This window comes from Ursus maritimus, unplaced genomic scaffold (genome assembly GCF_017311325.1).
Source record: "Ursus maritimus isolate PB19 unplaced genomic scaffold, ASM1731132v1 scaffold_7, whole genome shotgun sequence".
Taxonomy (NCBI): domain Eukaryota; kingdom Metazoa; phylum Chordata; class Mammalia; order Carnivora; family Ursidae; genus Ursus; species Ursus maritimus.
The window spans coordinates 40,289,532-40,307,658 of record NW_024426885.1 but is presented as its reverse complement, the minus strand read 5'-3'; the positions used below and the strand labels follow the sequence as shown (position 1 = coordinate 40,307,658).

At 50.9% G+C, this 18,127-nt stretch overlaps 1 protein-coding gene across 5 annotated transcripts in view; it reads right to left on the bottom strand.

The window, feature by feature from the left end:
• Window positions 1-18,127, bottom strand: part of ARHGAP22 (Rho GTPase activating protein 22) — a 169,333-nt gene that overhangs the window by 20,435 nt on the left and 130,771 nt on the right. For 3 of the 5 annotated variants that reach the window (XM_040623827.1, XM_040623829.1, XM_008696158.2), the window contains exon 4: window positions 8,229-8,405. In XM_040623827.1, the coding sequence (XP_040479761.1) occupies window positions 8,229-8,405 (177 nt within the window). Of the gene's footprint in view, window positions 1-5,837; window positions 6,948-8,228; window positions 8,406-18,127 lie in introns of those variants that run through there. The other 2 variants (XM_040623830.1, XM_040623828.1) reach the window with 2 other exon arrangements.

The window sequence follows — 18,127 nt, the reverse complement described above, 5'->3', positions numbered from 1 at the left end:
CCCCCCCCCCCGCCGTGGGATGGGGGTCACCCTGGCCAGGGCATAATCTGGAGCTCATACGGCAGTGCCCATTGGAGTCCAGAGCCTTCTACAGGAGGGCACCTGCCCACTTCCATCCGTCTGGGGAATTTGGGGGGGCGGTGGTAGAGAGGATTCTGGCAGGTCTAACTTGACCACATGGGCTGTGCTAGGCAGTGGCTGCTGGTCTGTGAGTGGGACAGTTACTGTGCTACCAGAGAGCGCCAAGCCCCAGACTCCCACATCCAGCTGCCCAGGCAGCCCTGTTCTGGTTGAATGACAAAGAGACCCCTCAAACTCAAATGTGTCCAAATGGAACTGTGGTCTTGCCCTAACCTCTCAAACATGCTGAGTCTCCTCCTCTTGGTTAATGACAGCTCTGTCCCCAAGGCCTCTCGGGAGGACCTCTCAGAGCCCACCTGCCAGCCCCCCGCTGGCACACCCCCATCCAGGGCTTGTCAGTCCTACTTTCAAAACAGACTCAGAACGTGGTTACTTTCACTGCCACCCACCAGAGCGAAAGCACCCTTGGCTCTTGCCTGGAGAAGCCCGAATATCTGTCCTGGCTTCGCCTCGTCATTGTCCCTGGGGAGGGGTCAGCAGTCAGAATGGCCCTTTTCAGCTGTAGATCAAATGCCATCATTCCTCAGCCCAAAGCCCTCCAATGCCCCCCCTCCACCTCCGCCTCCACTTGGAATGAGAGCCTAAGTGCCTCCTACAGGGCGCAGGAGGCCTGGGCAGCAGGCTCCGTCCCAGCAGGCTCTGTCCCTCTCCTGAGCCTACCTGCCTCCATGAGGGTTCAAGATCACATCAGACGTGCTCTGCTGGTTGCCACCACACCTCCTGGCTCGCTTTCTCACCTCCCAACGCTCTTTGAACGTCCTGCCCTCATCACTGTATTTAAAACCGCTGTTTGCATGTCTTGTGATAGCGCTCACCACCTCCTAACACACAGGTTTACAGAACGCGGGCCCAGACCAGCAACACCAGCGGCACCTGCCAGCTTGTTCAAAATACAAATTCTCGGGCACCACGTGAGCTGGAAGCCTGTGGGAGGAGCCAGCCGTCTATTCTCACGGGCCTTCCTCCGGGTGACTCTGATGCTAGCGAACACTTGAGAACCACTGCTCTGGGCCTCCTGATTTACTTTCCTGCTTAGTGGCCGCCTGGGGAGTGGGGTAGAAGCTCCCTCTGATCTCTCTTTTGCCCTGCCAAGTCCCGGCCTGCAGAGGGCAGATGTTCTATGAGTCAGGGCTACTTAGCACTGAGAGTGTACCTGGGTGACTCAGTCCTTTAAGCGTCTGCCTTCGGTTCAGGTCATGATCCCAGAGTCCTGGGATCGAACTCCGCATCAGGCTCCCTGCTCAGTGGGGAGCCTGCTTCTCCCTCTACCTGCTGCTCCCCCTGCTTGTACACTCTCACCCTCTCTGTCAAATAAACAAAATCTTAAAAAAAAAAAAAAAAAAGAAATCCACTGTTATGAGCATTTTGCATAGATCTTCTCTCTTAATTCCCATGACAATCCTTCCAAGAAGATACTCTTCTTCCCATTTTGCAGAAAAAGACACAGAGAGGGTAACTGGCATACCCAGGGTCACAAAAGCAAAGGGCAGAGCCAGATCACATGAGACCACAGCCCAATGCTGAAATCTGTGCTCACTCTGCCTCCTCTCACCCATCAGTGCAACTGGTGTCACCAAGCACCTTCCCGTGCACACCAGACCCACCTCTGAGGGCGTGCAGTCCTCTCCAGATACCCATGCAAGCACCTGCCAGATGCCAGGCAGCCCTGGCTACTCTGTGGGTCCCTCCTCTCTCCTCTCACAGCAAGCTGGCTAGGAGCTGCTGCCTCTGTTCCTAGAGCTGGGCCCAGAAGTCCAGAGATCCACAGGAGAGCGTTACCCTCTTCACAAGATCAAGTTTTCTGATCCATGAACATGGGATGTCTTTCCATTTATTTAGGTCTGTTTCAGTTTCTTTCAACAATGTTTTGTCACTTTCAGGGTAGTAAGTTTTATACTTCTTGTGTTACTTAGTATTCTCTTTTTTTAAAAGATTTTATCTATTTGAGAAAGCAAAAGAGTGAGAGAGAGAGAGAGAGAGAGAGGGAGAGTGCACATGAGCAGGGTGAAGGGCAGAGGGAGCAGACTCCTGCTGAGCAGGGAGCCTGATGCAGGACTCGATCCCCGGACCTCAAGATCATGAACTGAGCCAAAGGCAGACACTTAACTACTGAGCCACCCAGGCGCCCACTTAGTATTCTCTTCTTTGGGATACTACTGTAAATAAGTTGTCTTAATTTCATTTCAGTTTGCTCATTACCCCTGAACAAATATACACTTGATTTGTGTGTACTGACTGACTTTATATCCGGCAGTCTTGAATTTTTTATGACTTCTTATTGTTTTCTAGTGGATTTCTTAAGATTTTCTGTACATGAGATCATGTTATCTGTAAATAAGAGATACATTTACTTCTTTCTTCCTTTCTAATCTGGATGTATTTTATGCCATTTTCTTGTCTAATTGCTCTGGCTAGAACTCCAGTACAGTGCTGAACAGAAGTGAGAAAAGTGAGAATCCATATCTTCTTCCTGATCTCAGAGCAGAAGGAGCCACTCTTCCTCCATAAGTATGATGTTGCCTGTGGGTTTTTTGTCGATACCCTTTATCAAGTTGAGGAACTTCCTTTCTATCCCTATCCCTAGGCCCTTCTATGTTTTTATCATGAGAGGGTGTCAGAATTTATTAAATGCTTTTTCCGAGTCTACTGAGTTGAACGTGTGGTTTTTGTCTTTTCTTCTACTGATGTATTACAGTTGTTGATTTTCAGGTGTTAAACCACCCTTGCATTCCTGGGGTAAATCTCCTTTGCTCGTGGTACGATCCTTGCATATATCGCTGGATTCAATTTGTAAGCATTTTGTCGAGGAACTTTGCATCTAGACCCACGGAGCTGTTGGTGCTCCAGTAATACTTCTCTCCCTGTGCCGTACCATCAGCCTTTCACATTGGCGTTTTATCTTCTAACTTGAAAAAACAAAACAATAACAACAAAGCAAACCTCTTTTTACCTGCCTTCCCCTCCAGCTACTGTCCCATTTCTCTTTCCCNTTACAGCAAACATCTTGAAACAGTTGGTTATCCTCACACTCCAAGTCCCCTCCTCTTATCCCTTCTCACAAACCCACGATTCCCAGGCTTTATTGCCAGCACTCCACCGGAACCACAGGTGCCCAAGTCAGTGGGGGAACTGTGCTCAGTGTCCATTCTCTTCTGGTTGATCTGTTGACAGTGCATGTTGTCACTGCTCCTTCTTTCCTAGACATTCTCTTCATTTGGCTCTGGATCCCCAACTCACTCCTGGCTCCTCTCCCTTACTTCTGAGCCCCCTCTGCTGGCTCCTCCTCAGCCCCTGACTTCTCACCTGGGAGCAGCTCAGGGCTCAATCCTCATCCTCTGCTGTCCCTACACTTGCTCCATGGTGTCTCGTCCAGCCTCATGGCTTCAAATCCCATCTATGTGGCAAAAGCCTCCAAATTCTCTCTCCAACCCAGTCCTCTCTCCAATTCTCTCGACTTTAATGTTTAACTGCCTGCTGGACATTTAAATTTAAGTCTTTAACAGGTATCTCAGATTAAGCCCCAGTGTGATCTCTCAATCTTCATTCCAAACACTGCACTTCCTGTGGTCTTTCTCATCTCAGTTAATGGCTAATCCATCCTTTCAGTTGCCTAGATCAAAACGCCTTGGGATTACCCTTGCCTTTACTCTTTCTCTTATACCTTTCTTCCATTCCAGCAGGGAAATAGTACTACTTTTACCTTAAAATATTTCAAGAATTCAGTTACCTCTCATCACCAATACCATCCAGGACCAAGCTGCCATCATCTCTCAATGGCATTACTGAATAAGGAACTGATTTCCCTGTTTCTGTCCTCGCCTTGTTTGCTCTATTCTCAACACATGGCCAAAGGAATCCTGTTAGAACCCAAGTCAGGCTCTGCGATTCTTTGTTCAAAACCCACCCATGGCACCAAGGTACTCAGGAAAAGTCCGTGTCACCATGACGACAAGGCTCTACTGATTTATTCCCCATTGCCTCTCTGACCCGTTTCCTGCTCTCTTCCTCTCCACAGACTCTGCTCCGGGCACACTGGCTTCCTTGCTGCTGTTCCAACATGGACACTGCTGCCTCTGCTTTCAAAACTCTCTGCCCAAATATGTGTGTAATTCACCCTTTCATCTTACTCAAAGATCATGAAACTCTGTCCCCCATCATTCTTGCTTGCTCTCCCCACCTCATCTTTCTCCACTGAGTTCATTGTCATCTAAACTGCAACAGGCTTCCTTATCGTACTTGTTCCCTGGTTTCTCTTCCAGAATGGGCACTTCATGAGGGAGGGCAGGGACCTTGTCTGTCCTGCTCCCTACTGTATCCCCAGCCCCTAGAACACACTCCCAAGTGAATGAATGACTGGCGGAATGAATGACTGACTGAATGAATGAATGAATGCCCGGACAAGAGGTGCCACAGTCAGGGCCACCTCAGGGCAGGCCATCAGCGGTAACAGGCTCCACTGACCCTGTGTGTGTACCCCCGCGTTTTCTCTGTGGGGACAGCCGGGCTCTCCCCTGACTGCAGCAGGCACACTGCCCATTCCCGTCTGTCAGAGGTGGCCCACTCTTGGCCAGAACAAACATGCTTGAAAGGGCTCACGGACTCCGTGATTAACAGTGAAAGAAGCCTCCTTTCTAAGCCTCCTTTCCAGGGGAAGCCAGGCTAATAACAGCTTTGCCAGGAAAGCTGCCGAGGCTGACTGCGCCCACCTGCGAGTGCCCACGGCTTGCCCAGACATGTCTGCCATGGCTAACCCCTGGGATTTCTGCGTTTCCTCTATGCTTCGGGTAGAAAGCAGATAAGTGCCTTTGATGATGGTTCCTGTTTTAATTCTTACTTTCTTCAGCACGCAGCCTGAGAAATTTGATAAACGCTGGGGGGGGGGGGGGGGAGAGGGATGGATCTGGGTTCTACGTGGGACTCTGCAAAGGGTCCCAGTTGTGCAGAAGCACAGAGAAGGAGTGGGGGGAAGGAGGAGGTGAGAGAAAGACAGAGAGAGACATAGACTTGTGGCCGGAAGCCGGCTCCCTGTGTAGACCGGCTGTGCCAGCATCCTGCGCGGTCCGAGTCAAAGCACGGCGGCGTCTGGGCTCACAACACCCACCTTTGTTTCTCAGCTTTGCTCCCTGACGGGCTGGGTTATCTTGGGCAAATTACATAGCCTCTTCGGCCTTTAGTTTCTCTTTTTTTTTAATATATTTTATATATTGAAATATGTGTACATCCAGAAACACACTTAAGGCATACGTGTACAGATTACCCATTATTGTAAAATGAACGCCTGTGGAACTAGGACCACAATCCTGGCTTTTATGGCATTCATTTCTCGGTCTTTCTTTCTGCAGCCTCATGACCTATCCCCGAATAATAGTTTCCTTCTGCCCTATTTTCAACTTTCTAGAAATGGAATCATACCTACAGTATGTTACTGGGCCTCCCTAGTCCCTCGATATGTTTTTAAGATTCAGGCATGTTGCCAGGTGGGGCTGTAGTTGATTCTTTCTCATTGCTGTAGGGTTTCTGCTGCGAGAACAAACCATCTTTAGTTATCCAGTGTGTTAGCGTCAGGCCGTCGCGGGGAAGGCTGCTGGGAACACGTGACGTGTATACGTCACGTGCACTTTCTTATTTTATTTTTTTTGGAGAGAGAGAGGAAGAGAGAGAGAGCGCAGGCGGGGAGAGGAGCAGGGGGAGAGAGAGAATCTCAAGCGGACTCCACACTAAGTGCAGAGCTGGATGTGGGGCTCGACCTCACGACCCTGAGATCAGGACCTGAGCCAAAATCCAGAGTCGGACCCTTAAGTGACCGCGCCCGCCAGGCACCCCTGTGTGTGCAGATTTCCATCCGGGAGGAGTGTAGCAGCGGAGCTGCTGGGGCCTAGGTGTGCATAGCATCGACTGTCGCAGATGCTGCAGGTTTCCCCAGCGAGCCGCGCAGGCGCCTGGAGCTCTCTGTCCTCGTCACCCCTGGAAACCACCCACCTCCTTCGCGGAGTTTTTCTGGCGGGGGTAGTGCTTTCACGCACACCTGCCTGATCACTAGTGAGGCCGAGCGCCACTGCCTGTGCTCTCTGGTCACGAGCGCCTCTGTTCTGGTGAAGGGCCAGTTCTGGTCCCCTGCCCGAGCCGCTGCTGGCGCCTGTCCCTGCGTTACTGACGTGCAGGAGTTGGAGGAAGCCTCGCGTGTGCAGCAACAGCCTCTCCCACCCTGTAAGCTTGTCTTGTCATTTTCCTAATCTGCTTTTTAAGAACAGATGCTCTTCATTCTGTGGAGGACAATTTATCAACCTTTTCCTACAAGATTAATGACTTTCTGGACTCCTGCAAACAATCTCTCTCTGCCCCAAGGTCACGAGGATGTTCTTTCCCCAGCGTTCAAAGGCAGCACCTGTTATAATCAAAGTCCAGCCGCACGAGGGTCTGTCTCTGGGCTCTACTTCGTTCCGTGGGTTCGGTTTCAGCCACCCTGCACTGAAGGAAGTCTGTGGAGGCTGCAGAAATCATGGGTGGGCTCGGGTCTGGGGTCAGAGTTGCTGCAGTCATCAGGGGCAGGGAGGCCGTGGCTAACAGCGTGAGGCTATCTGTGACACGCAGGAGAACACCTGACTTGGGAAGTTCTATCGACTCTTCTCCATGAGGACTTCTGGCTCCAGGAAAGGCGGTCGGGCAGGCCCAGCCAGCAATGGCAGAGGAGAGATGGCGAGGCGAGGCGTGAGGAACGGGCTCGGCCTATAGGGCACCCAGGGTCTGCAGATGGGCTCCGAGCCCCGCAGGGGAGCTTCCGCCCCCGCCTGTACACCACTCAGACACTGTGTGCAGGAGAGAAGACATCCACGGCTCGCATGGTCACAGGCCAGCAGCTCCTGGTCCCCACACTCAGCAGGGAGTTTGGTGGCCCCAGCCCGGCCAGCATGGCGACCCCTTCTAAAAGCTCTTTCCTGATGACTGCAGAGGGTCACTAACCTACAGCGACAGCAACCGCACGGCCGGGGGCCATCCTTCCTTGTTCTCGCACCCCATGTCCCTCAACAAAACCTGGCGGCCTCCCTGCAGAACACACCTGCTGCTCGCCTCTCTTCACCGTCTCCTCCACTCCCACGCCAGCCCGGGCCCCCGTCACCCAGGTCTGAGGGCTGTCTCAGCCTGCTGCGTCCACGCTTGTCTCTCGATGCTCCACCCCTCACGTGGCGGCCAGAGGGCCCTTTATAAATCTGAGTCAGGTCTTGTCTGTCTCCTGCTCAGAGCCCTCCTTGGCACCCCATCGATTTAGAACAGAATCTGAGATCCCCACCATGTCCCCAAGGCCTCGGTGACCTCTCGTGCCTCACATCCTCCACTCTCCAGTCCTACTTCCTCAGACCCACTGGCCTTCCTGAGATTCCCTCTGTTCATATCACTCATTCCTACCTCAGGGCCTTTGCACTGGCTGCCTCCTCCACCTGAATGCTCCTCACCCAGCATTCCCCTCGCTCTCCTGGCCACTTCATCGAGCTGGCTGGGCTACAGCATCTGACACAGCATCCCCCATCCTCCTACTGAGCTTTACTTCATTACATCTCTCTCTACTCGACGTGATGTGGCACCTTTACTTGCCTGTTGTCTGTCTCCCACTGGACAATGGATGGGGGGGCACGGGGGAGGAATCTCTATTTTGTCTGTCACTGAACTCCTAGCGCCTGGAATACAACTGGGTACGTCTCAGACACCCAAGAAGTGTTCTTAATCAAGGTGGAAGCCACTGCTGTCACATCAGGACCCGGGAGCAGGCTGTGTGGGCAGCGCAGGGGCCCCATGTGGCTGCAGCGAGGCACGGCAGGGGGAAGGACCTTGGGCCTAGTACACCCACCTCACGACCGCCTACTGCCCAGCAGGGCTCTGGGTGCACGCCCCTGCCTCAGGATTCTCGCTGGAGGAGGGCACGTTTTGGAAAAGTGGCCCCGAGGCCCCCTGCTGCCACCCCCCTGGCACTCGGGAGGCGTGACTCTTGGGGGCTGGCAGCACACGAGGCTGGCACGGCCCGCCTGCTGTAGCCAGTGAGCCCCGAGCGAGAGGGGTCCTGCAGGCTCAGGGCGGCGTGGGGGCATGATTACCTGAAGGCAAGGGTTCTAAAGAGCGAGCATGCGATCTACGGGCAGTACCTCCGCCACGGGGGGCCCAGATGACCCGGCGGATGGCCTGCACCCAGTCCTCCATGTCGCGCTGGGAGCTGGCCAGGAGCAGGAGCGCCTCGGGGCTGGCCGGCACCTTCTCCCGCTCCCCGGCACCACCTGCAAGACAGGAGACACAGGCTTACTGCAAGGACCCCGTGTGACGGCAACCAGAAGGCGGATGCTCGCTCCCACAGGGAGCCTCTTCTTCCCTGCGGTGGGAGGAGGCCGCCTCTCCCAAACCCGTCCGCAATGGCCAGGCTTCTGGTTCTGTTTTGGCAGCAACCCCCGCCCCCCGCCCCCCTCCCCGGGCCCACCTACCCCTTCCACGCTTCCTGGGGCCCTTCCAGGTTTCAGTGTTGTCCTTTGGTCTTTGCTACATTTCCACATCAAAAAGGAAATCATCAGAGCCCCCTGGCTGGGAGAGGTGCAGAACCCAGAGTAGCCTCGCTCTATAGTTTGTTTTAAATCAGCTTTCCACCTCCTAGGCACGCAGTGCAACTTCACCTCATGCTTTTAACTTAGGCTCTGACATTCCAGCCTGAGGATGAGACCTGATTGTCCGTAAGCAGTAACCTTACCGAGGGTTGCTATGACACCAGCATGGAGCAAATGCTCCAGAATTCTCCACCTGCGCCTACTCACAGCTAGACAGTGGATCGTTACATCAAGGCAGAAGGTGGGAAAGCTCAGACCAACGCTCATTAAGTGACTTTTTCCCAGTGGTTCTTACATTTTCATGTGTAAATGAACGGATCTTGGACGTACACAAAACCCAGTTCCACTGAACTTTATAGGTGATTTAAGGGATGTTCGAGAACGATCTCGTCGTTGTTCGTCCCCAACATCCTGCAATACGTATCTCCCCCACGTGCCTGCTCCCGGCCCCAGAGCCCTAAGCAGGACTGTCCACACTGGCTGTGAGTCCCCGAGACCCGGGTTCTCAAGGGGCTGGGACAGCAGTGAGGGAGAACTGTGAGACCCAGGACACCCCCTGCTAGAACCCGCAGCCCCGGGACGGAGACCAGACAGGAGCAAGCGCTTCCCGAGTACTTGGTTCCTGCCTGGGGCTCTTCTAGAAGCTGCAGACACGTAATTGGGCAAAACTGACAGACACACCAGCCCTCCTAGGATTCTTTCATCTCCACAAAGGCTCTGTGGAAGGAGGTACTACTGCTTTCTGCATTTTTAGACGAGGAAAGGGAGGCACAGAGCGATTACGGAACTTGCTTGAACTCACACAGCCACTTCGTGGAGCCTGGGATTCCAAGTCCCCCGCTCTGGGCTCTGACCCACCCCACGCTCTTGTCACCCCTCACAGACAAGGCAGTCTGCAGGGGTCGGTCTGATGCCGTCCCGGCAAAGCCCCCAAGGACTAGGAAGCGGAGGAGAGTGCTCTGAGAGCCAGAGCACGGGTGGGGTGTGGCCTCACTGCGGGGGCACCGAGCAGGGCTGGCCTTCTGGAGAGGCCGGTGTGGCCGAACACTCAGGAGGGTGGCGAGCAAGGAGACAAACTTGCTGGGACCCCAGGATGCCTTCTGCACACCCAAGCCCCATCCCCGCGGGGCAGCAGGGCTGTGGAGGTGGAGGGGAGGGGAGCCAGGGGCGGAGACAGCAGAGCCCGAGGCCAGAGAGGCGGCACTCTTGGCTCGGTGGGCTCCTAAGGTCATTCCCGGGGGTGTGGGCGCTGCCACTGAGGCGGGAAAGCGGGGAGAGGAAGCTTCCAGAAACCACAATGAAGCTTCTCTACCTTCCCTTCTCTGAACCAGTGTCTCAGGATGACTCAGAAGAAAGAGATCTAGAACTCCAGGGATTTGTTGTAGTTACTTGCTTGTCCTAAAAACTCACTTTTGTACCTAATCTTGGCTTCTCGTTTTAAATTCTTTTTCCTTAACAGAGCCACTCAAGTTGCATAAGCTTCATTCAAGTTCCCACCAAACTTGGATCCATCCTGCCCAGAGGTCGGCAGGTGCTCTCCTGCCCGGTGGGCCCCTGCCTAGAGTCCTGCCCTCCTGACGCTCTGCACGTTTCACTTTCCGTGTATGTTTATTCATGCATATTTTCATTACCCATGTTCAACTTTTTAAGAAACAGCCGCTGCTGATTTCCCAAGTGAGGGCACCATTCTGTTCCTGCCGGCAGGGTACCAGAGTTCTAGAACTCCACTTCTCACCAGCACTTGGTGTGGTCAGTCTCACTCTTAGCCATTCTGATGCGGGTGCAGAGGGAGAGCATCGTGTTTCAATTTGCAGCTCCCAAATGACGAATGATTTTGGACATCTTTTTATGGACTTCACTGCCATGCATGTATCTTCTTCAGTGAAATATCAGTTGAAATCATTTGTCCATTTTTGAAATGGATTGTTCATTTTTTCCTTATTGAGTTTTGAGAGTTCTTTATATATTCCGGAAACAAGTCCTTTATTAGATCCACGCTCTGCAAATACTTCTCCCTGTCCAGGCCTTTTCTCTTTGTTCTCTTAAGTGTGTTATTTACAAGAGCAGAAGTTTTTAATTTTAGTGAAGCCCAATGTATCCATTTTTTTTCTTTTATGGAGTGTGCTTCCGACGTTGTATCTAAGAAATCTCTGCTTAATCCAAGGTCATAAAAGTTTTCTCCTAGAAGTGTCGTGGTTTTAGGATTTGATTTAGGTCTATGAGTTAATTTTTGTATTTGGTGCAAGGCACAGACTGAACTTCATTCTCTTGCATTGCATGTCCAGTCTTTCCAGCACCATTCGATGAACAGACCGTCCTTTCTCCGCTGACTGGCCCGTGCACCCACACGGGTGACGGTGGCCGTCTGCACAAACAGTTTTATTTCTTCCTTTCCCATCTGGGTGCTTTTTGTTTCTTTTTCTTATCTCATTGCAGTGACTAGAGCCTCATACATAATGCTGAACGTAAGCGGTGAGAGCAGACATCCTCTCTTGTTCCTGACCCGATAGCAAAAGCACTAAGCTTTTCATCCCTAAATAAGTCTGCTGTAGAATTTTTGTAGATGTCCTTTCTCAGGCTGGAGAATTTTTCATCTGTATTCATGAGGGATTTTGGTCTGCTGTTTTCTCTTCCTAGAATGTCTTTGTCTGGTTTTGGTACTGGGGTCACACCGGCCTCACAGAAGAAGCAGGTAACCATTCCCACCTTTTCATTTTTTGGGAAAAGTTTGTGTACAGTTGCTGTTGCTTCAAACTTTAAATATTCGGCAGAATGCAATGGCGGAGCCACCTAGGCCCGGACTTGGCTTTGCGGGAAGGTCTTTAATAACAAATCCAACTTCTTTCATACATACGTGTATTTTTTCTTGAGTGAGCTTTGGTAGTTCGTGTTCTTCAAGGAATTTCTTTCATCTAAGTTGTCAAATGTATAGACGGCATGTTGTCCATAATATACCCTTCTTATCCTTTTAATATTTGGAGAATCTGTAGTGATGTCACCTCTCTCATTTCCGATGTTGGTATTGTGTGTCTTCTTTTTTCCCTCTGGTCAGTATTGCTAGAGGCTTACCAATCTTTTTGATCTCCAAAACCTAGCTTTCTGGTTTACAGATTTTGTTTATTGTGTGTCTGGTTAGCAAATTTTTTAAAGGGCTAGACAGTAAATATGTTAGGTTGTCAGGCCATATGGTCTCTGCCATAACCACCCACTCTGCTGTGACAGCCAAAAAGCAGCCGCAGACAATATGTAAACAATAGGGCACAGTTGTGTTTGTGTGAAACTTTATTTCCAAAGAGAGGGAGCCAGCCAGGGGCTGTAGTCCGCAAATGTATATTCTAGTTCATTGATGGCATCTCTCATCCTTAGAACTTCTTTTCATTCGTCTACTTTGGCTTTCACTGGGTCTTCCTTCTCTCGTTGCTCACAGCGACAGGTGCTACACTGCTCCAAGTACCGCTTACGGGCACCCCCCCCCCCCAGTTTTGGTACGTTGTGTTGTGTTTAATTCAGCTCAAAATATTTTCAACTCCAAATAACTTCCCTTTGGATTTCTCCTTTGACCTATGAGTTATTTGGAAATGTGTTAGTCCCCAAGTTGGGGGAATTTCCCACCAATCTTTCTGTTATTGATTCCTACTTTAATTCCACTGTGGTCAGATAACACCTGTAGTACGACTTGAGTCCCTTTAAGACTTGGTTTTGCCCCAGAATATGGTCTGGCCTCTAAGTGTTCTTCGAGCACCGTTTCTGATGAGACATTGGCTGCTACCTTCCTCTGCATGTAACGCGTCTTTCTTCTCTTTCAGCTTCTGAGCAATTTGAATATGACGTGCCTCCGTATGGTCTTCTCCATGTTTCTAGAACTTAGGACTCGATGAGCTTCTGAGATGTCTGGGTTTATAGTTTTCATAAAATTTGGGAGATGTGGGGCCATTACGGCCTCAAATATACTTTGCCCATTTTGAGATTCCAAGTACATGTATATTAGGCAGCCTGAAGTTATTCTACAGCTCACTGATAATTATTCTTTTCTTTGTGTTTTCTTTTTGGAGAGTGTGGTGGGGAGAACAATAGTGTCCGGAGACTCCTATTTCCTAGGTCCTGGGACCTGTCCCTGTGTTAGGTGACAGGGCAAAGGAGAATCAAGGTTGCAGATGGAATTCTATTGCTCAGGCCTTAAGGTAGGCAGACCCCCGGATTATACAGACGGGCCCACGGTAACCACAACGGTCTTTAAACGTAGAGGGAAGAGAGCCAGAGAGAAATATGACCACATACAGGTGACAGTGATGCAACGTGATGGCTCAATCGCCGTTTTTAGCCTCAAAGATGGAGGGAGGGAGCCAGCAACTGGCAGCTTCTGGAAGCTAGAAAAGTCAGGAAAATGGATTCTCCCCTAGCGCCTCCCGGAAGGAACTCAGCCCTGCTGACGCCATGATTTAAGCCGGGGAGACTGGCTTCTGACCTACAGAGCAAGAAGATAATACATGTCTGTTGTTCAAGCCACGGAGTTTATCGTAATTAGTTACAGCAGCGGAGAACTAATACAGACAGTTCTGACCGCTATCTTCAACGCACCGATCTTTTTATCATCTTCTCTGTCTAATCTGCCATTAATCCTATCCAGTATATTTTTATCTCATACGTTGTGGTTCGATCTCTAGAAGTTTGATTTGGGTCTTTTTAAAAATAGTTTTCACGTCCCTACTTCACTTTTTGAACCTATGGAATACAGCTATAAAAACTGTTTTACTGTCTCTGCGAATTCTGAGAGCGTCATTTCTACGTTGGTGTCAGTTGATTGCTTTTTCTCCTCATTGTGGGTCCTCTCTTCTGGCTGCTTTGCAGGCCTGGTATTTTTTATTAGATGTCAGACACTGTGATTCTTAAATGGTTGGGTACTGAACATCTGTGTATTCTTCTAAATATTCTTGAGTCCTGTTCTGGGATGAAGTTAGGTTACTTGGAAAGGGTTTGATCTTTACAGACTTTGCTTCTAAGGTTTCTTAGAAGTGGGTCCAGAACACTCAGGAGAGAGCTAATTATTCCCCACTTCAAAGGGAAAAACCCTTTGTGTTTTCTATGCAATGCCCCATGAGTCACGAGGCTTTCCTGGAGGGCACGTGGGACAGGCACTATCCCCTGCCCTGTGTGAGAGGGCACACTGCTGCCTGGAGTCCTCGCTAGTGGTTCTTTCCTCGGGCTCAGGTCATTTCCTCACACGCACATGGTGATGAATTCTCGAGGAGTTTTCTCTCTGTGCAGCTCTTTTCCCCTGGGTATTCCATCCCGAAAACTCTAGATGCTTTGGTCTCTCCATCTCTAAGCTCTGTGTCCTTAATGCATGGAGGCTAATGGGCTCCACCTGGGTTTCCCCTTTCTGCATTACAGCCGGAACTTTCTCAAGGCAGTAAGCTGGGGCATGTGTAGGGCTCACCTGGTTTGCTTCCCATCTTTTGGGGATCACAGCCCTTCACTGCCTAATGTTGAGTATCTTAAAAACTGTTTCAGGGGTGGCGCGCCTGGGTGGCTCAGTCATTAAACATCTGCCTTTGGCTCAGGGTGTGATCCCAGAGTCCTGGGATTGAGCCCCACATCAGGCTCCCTGCTCTGCTGGGAGAGCCTGCTCCTTCCTCTCCCACTCCTCCTGCTTGTGTTCCCTCTCTCGCTGGCTGTTTCTCTGTCAAAGAAATAAATAAAATCTTTAAAACAAAACAAAACAACAACAACAAAAAACTGCTTCAGGGGTGCCTGGGTGGCTCAGTCAGTTAAGCATCTGCCTTCAGCTCAGGTCATGATCTCAGGGTCCTGGGATGGAGCCCCACATTGAGCTCCCTGCTCAGCGGGGAGTCTGCTTCTCCCTCTCCCTCTGCCCCCTGCCTGTGCTCTTTTCTCTCATGCTCTCTATCGCAAATAAATAAATAAATAGTAAAAATATCTAAAAAAAAAACCAGTTTCATATTACTTGTCTTTTTGTGTGTGTGGGGGGGGTGTTTTAGGTGAGAGGGCAAATTGGTACCTATTACTCCATCTTATCCAGAAATGAAAGTCATGCTACCACTTTTAAGGACCTACTATACGTAAAACACTGCACAAGATGCTTAACACGCATGGCCACACGGGGTCCTCATGAGCACTGTAGGAAGGAGTATTACTGAGCCCATTTTACAGATGAGTAAACTGAAGCTCTGAGAAGTTACACATTCAGCTCACAAGCAAACAAGCGGAAGGGCCAGGACTCAAACGTAGGTTTGTTCAACTACACGCTCATTCTTTATTTATTATCGAGAACCTTCTCTGGCAGCAGAGGGCAATCCAAGGAAGATAAAATAGGTCATTAAGGCAAACTCTGGGATTTTCTACAGCATTCAATTATTTATGTGCACTTTTTTCTCTGCTGCTTAGGAAAGAGGGGTATTAGCTTTAGTTAAAGAAAAAAATCCTAACAGCCGATTATTTCAGGAAGAAGAGCGTCATGAAAGCAGAGGGTCTCCTGCTACTGTTTTGGGTTTTCTCCTGTCCTGTGTTAAACCAGTCTGTGTGGCCCCGGTGTTGCCAGCCCCTCCTGACACAGGTGCAGGCCTCAGAGGCCTCCTTGAACGGGGCTCGGAGCCCAAGCCTGGCCCTACCCTTGGCTCCACCAGGGGCAGCACAGTGACTTCACGTCCCCAAGTGTCCATCACACCCCTGGACGGTGAAGAAAACTTTAGGTTGGCGGCCACCTGGGAGAACGAAAGGAGATACTCCCCTAGTTTAGCACCTGGCCTCTAACAAGCACTCTTTAAATGCTCGATTTTATTATCACATTCAACGAACTATAACAGAGGGCAGACTTCTCCCGCCTCAGCACGACCGGTATTTCTTCCTTGGGGTGGCGGCTGGTCTTGTGCAGGGAAGGAAGTTAAGCATAATCCCCAGCCTCTTCCCACGAGATGCCTGTAACAGCCTGCCCCCCTCTCTCCCAGGCTGGCCACCAAAAAATGTCTCCATATGCTGCCAAGTGTCCCTTGGGGAGCAAAACCGCCCCAGTTAAGAATGAGATATCGAACAACCACATGTATTTCCTCTGAGTCTAAATTTAGTTTTTTACAATTCGACAGCTGTGTGATGTTCCCCAGGCTAGCGTGGCTGGTCTGAAAATCGTCACGACTTTGTCCATCACGTCAGCCTCCTCTTGGGTTCCCACCTCAGTGCCGGGCAATCGGGTACCTCAGGCAGAAAGTTGGGGTCACCTGGCCTTTCCCCCCACCCTTGTCCCCACGCTGACCTACACTGTCCTCTTGTGGGCTCACACCATCTCAAGACTTTCTGTGATGACCATGCCATCCCTATGCTGATGACTTCCAAGGTCACTGTCCCCCGGCCCTCCAGACCCACTCTCCACTGGCCGCCCCACAGCTCCACTGGGATGTCTCTCCAGGCACCTCCCACTTACCAAGGACGAAATCACTCTGGATCTGCCCCACCCTCCCCGTCTCTGGTCAGGGCGACCCCTCTTCTAGCTACTCAAGTGGAAACCAGATGCATCATCAGCTCTGCTCTTTCACATTCCACATCCATTCCTAGCCGTAAGTTCCACTGGTTCTTCTGATAAAAGACACTCAAAATCTGACCACGCTTCACTGTTCCACCTGGTCCTGGCCACCGTCCTTTCACATCGAGATCACTGGCGTGGTCTCCAGGCCTTCCCTGGCCCCTACGGTCTGTTCTCGGGATGGCAGCCACAGTGGACCAGTAGGACCCAAACCAGCTCACAAGCCTCTGCTCAATGCAAAACGTGCCCCTCGCAGCAGAGTCCTTGCAGTGATCATCCAGGCTGCTCCTCCCCCTCCCAACACCCCCCCCCCACTCCTCTGACTTCTCCACTATTCTCTCTTTAGCTCTCGGCCATTACTCCCATTACTCAAACCACCAGGCACGCCCTTGCCTGAAGGTCTCTGCACCCGCCCTCACTGTTGCCCCAGAAGCTGTTCTCCCAGACACAACCTCGCCTGCCTCCTTCGGCTCTGTCCTCAAGTGTCGCCTTCTTGGGACCCGGTCCTGATCACCCTGTTTAAACGTCCTTACCCACTGCGACCCATGCCTCTTCCCACTCAGCACAGCCCAGTACACACACAGTTTATGTGTTTACGTGACGTGCTTATTCATACTGGTTATTTTAGGCCCAGCCCCACTCCGTCTGTCTTGGCGGCCACTCCAGCACACCAAGCAGCGGGGCCCGGGGAGGGCGTGCAGGGACTCTGTGACGAATGGGGGGTAAATCACAGCGGCCGCAGAACCAAGGCGGACGGCACGCACTAAGCGCTCGCTCTGAGGTCGGTGTGATGTCCACAAACGGACGAGCACCACGTCTGAACGCTCACAAAGGAAGTGGTGCCATGATCCCCCTCTTACAGGAAAGGAAACTGAGGCCCAGAGATGGTTAGAAGCATGTCCACGCTGTCAAGTCAGTGAACTAGGACCCTAGGCAGACGGGTTCCTGACCCTGTCCCCACTGTGTTCAAGGGACCGGCCCCCAGGTGACCCAGCCAGGACCCCACCCCAGGTTTTCTTATTCCCAGCCGGGCCTTTCTTCCCCTCTGAGCACCTCAACTGAAGAAACTCCTTTTGTGCGTGAGTCTCTCTTTCTACCCATGCAAGGGGCTCTGGGGGAGAAGAGGTGACTCCAAAATACAGCGGCTCCTGTCCTGGAACCCCTATCTCTCAACTTTTCTGTACAAAAATCTTTATAATAAAAAGAAAACAAAAGAGTAAGTGATATTTATAAGAGCATTTTTTAAACCATGGTAGCGCAGAGGACTCCATCTAGGACATTCAGGTGAAAAAATTGTCATTCTGATGTAATTAATCAAATGCTATCTGTATTAGGCCAGGAGTTATGGAAAATGTTTAAAAAATAAAAGAAATCACTATTTAAAGGTGACAGTAACTGCAAGAGATGACCTACCACGGGCCGTCCATCTTTCTACTGGGAGCTCAGGGAGCGGGGAGCCCTAGGGAAGCCCCTGCTGATAGATTCCGAGGGGTGAAGGCCAAGTGTGAGAATACAGCTGTCTGGGGCAGTGTGGTCCAATGGAAATGCAATGCAAGCTACACGTACTTTTTAAAATGTTTTGGTAGCTACATTTAAAAAGGATAAAGAGACAGGTGAAGTTGCTTTGAATAATATATTTATCCAAACACATCCAAAACAGTACCATTCATTTCAACCTGCAATCAATAATCTTAATGTATTTTTTTACGAGGCCTTCAAAATCTAGTGTGCATTTTGTCCAAACAGCACATCCAGACTAGCCACGTTTCAAGTGCTCAGTAGCCATGTGGGCTGGTGGCTACAGAGCTTCAAGCTGGGGCTGGAGGGGAGGAGGGGAACCACCCTCAGACTTGCTGAGACTGTGGCTGGG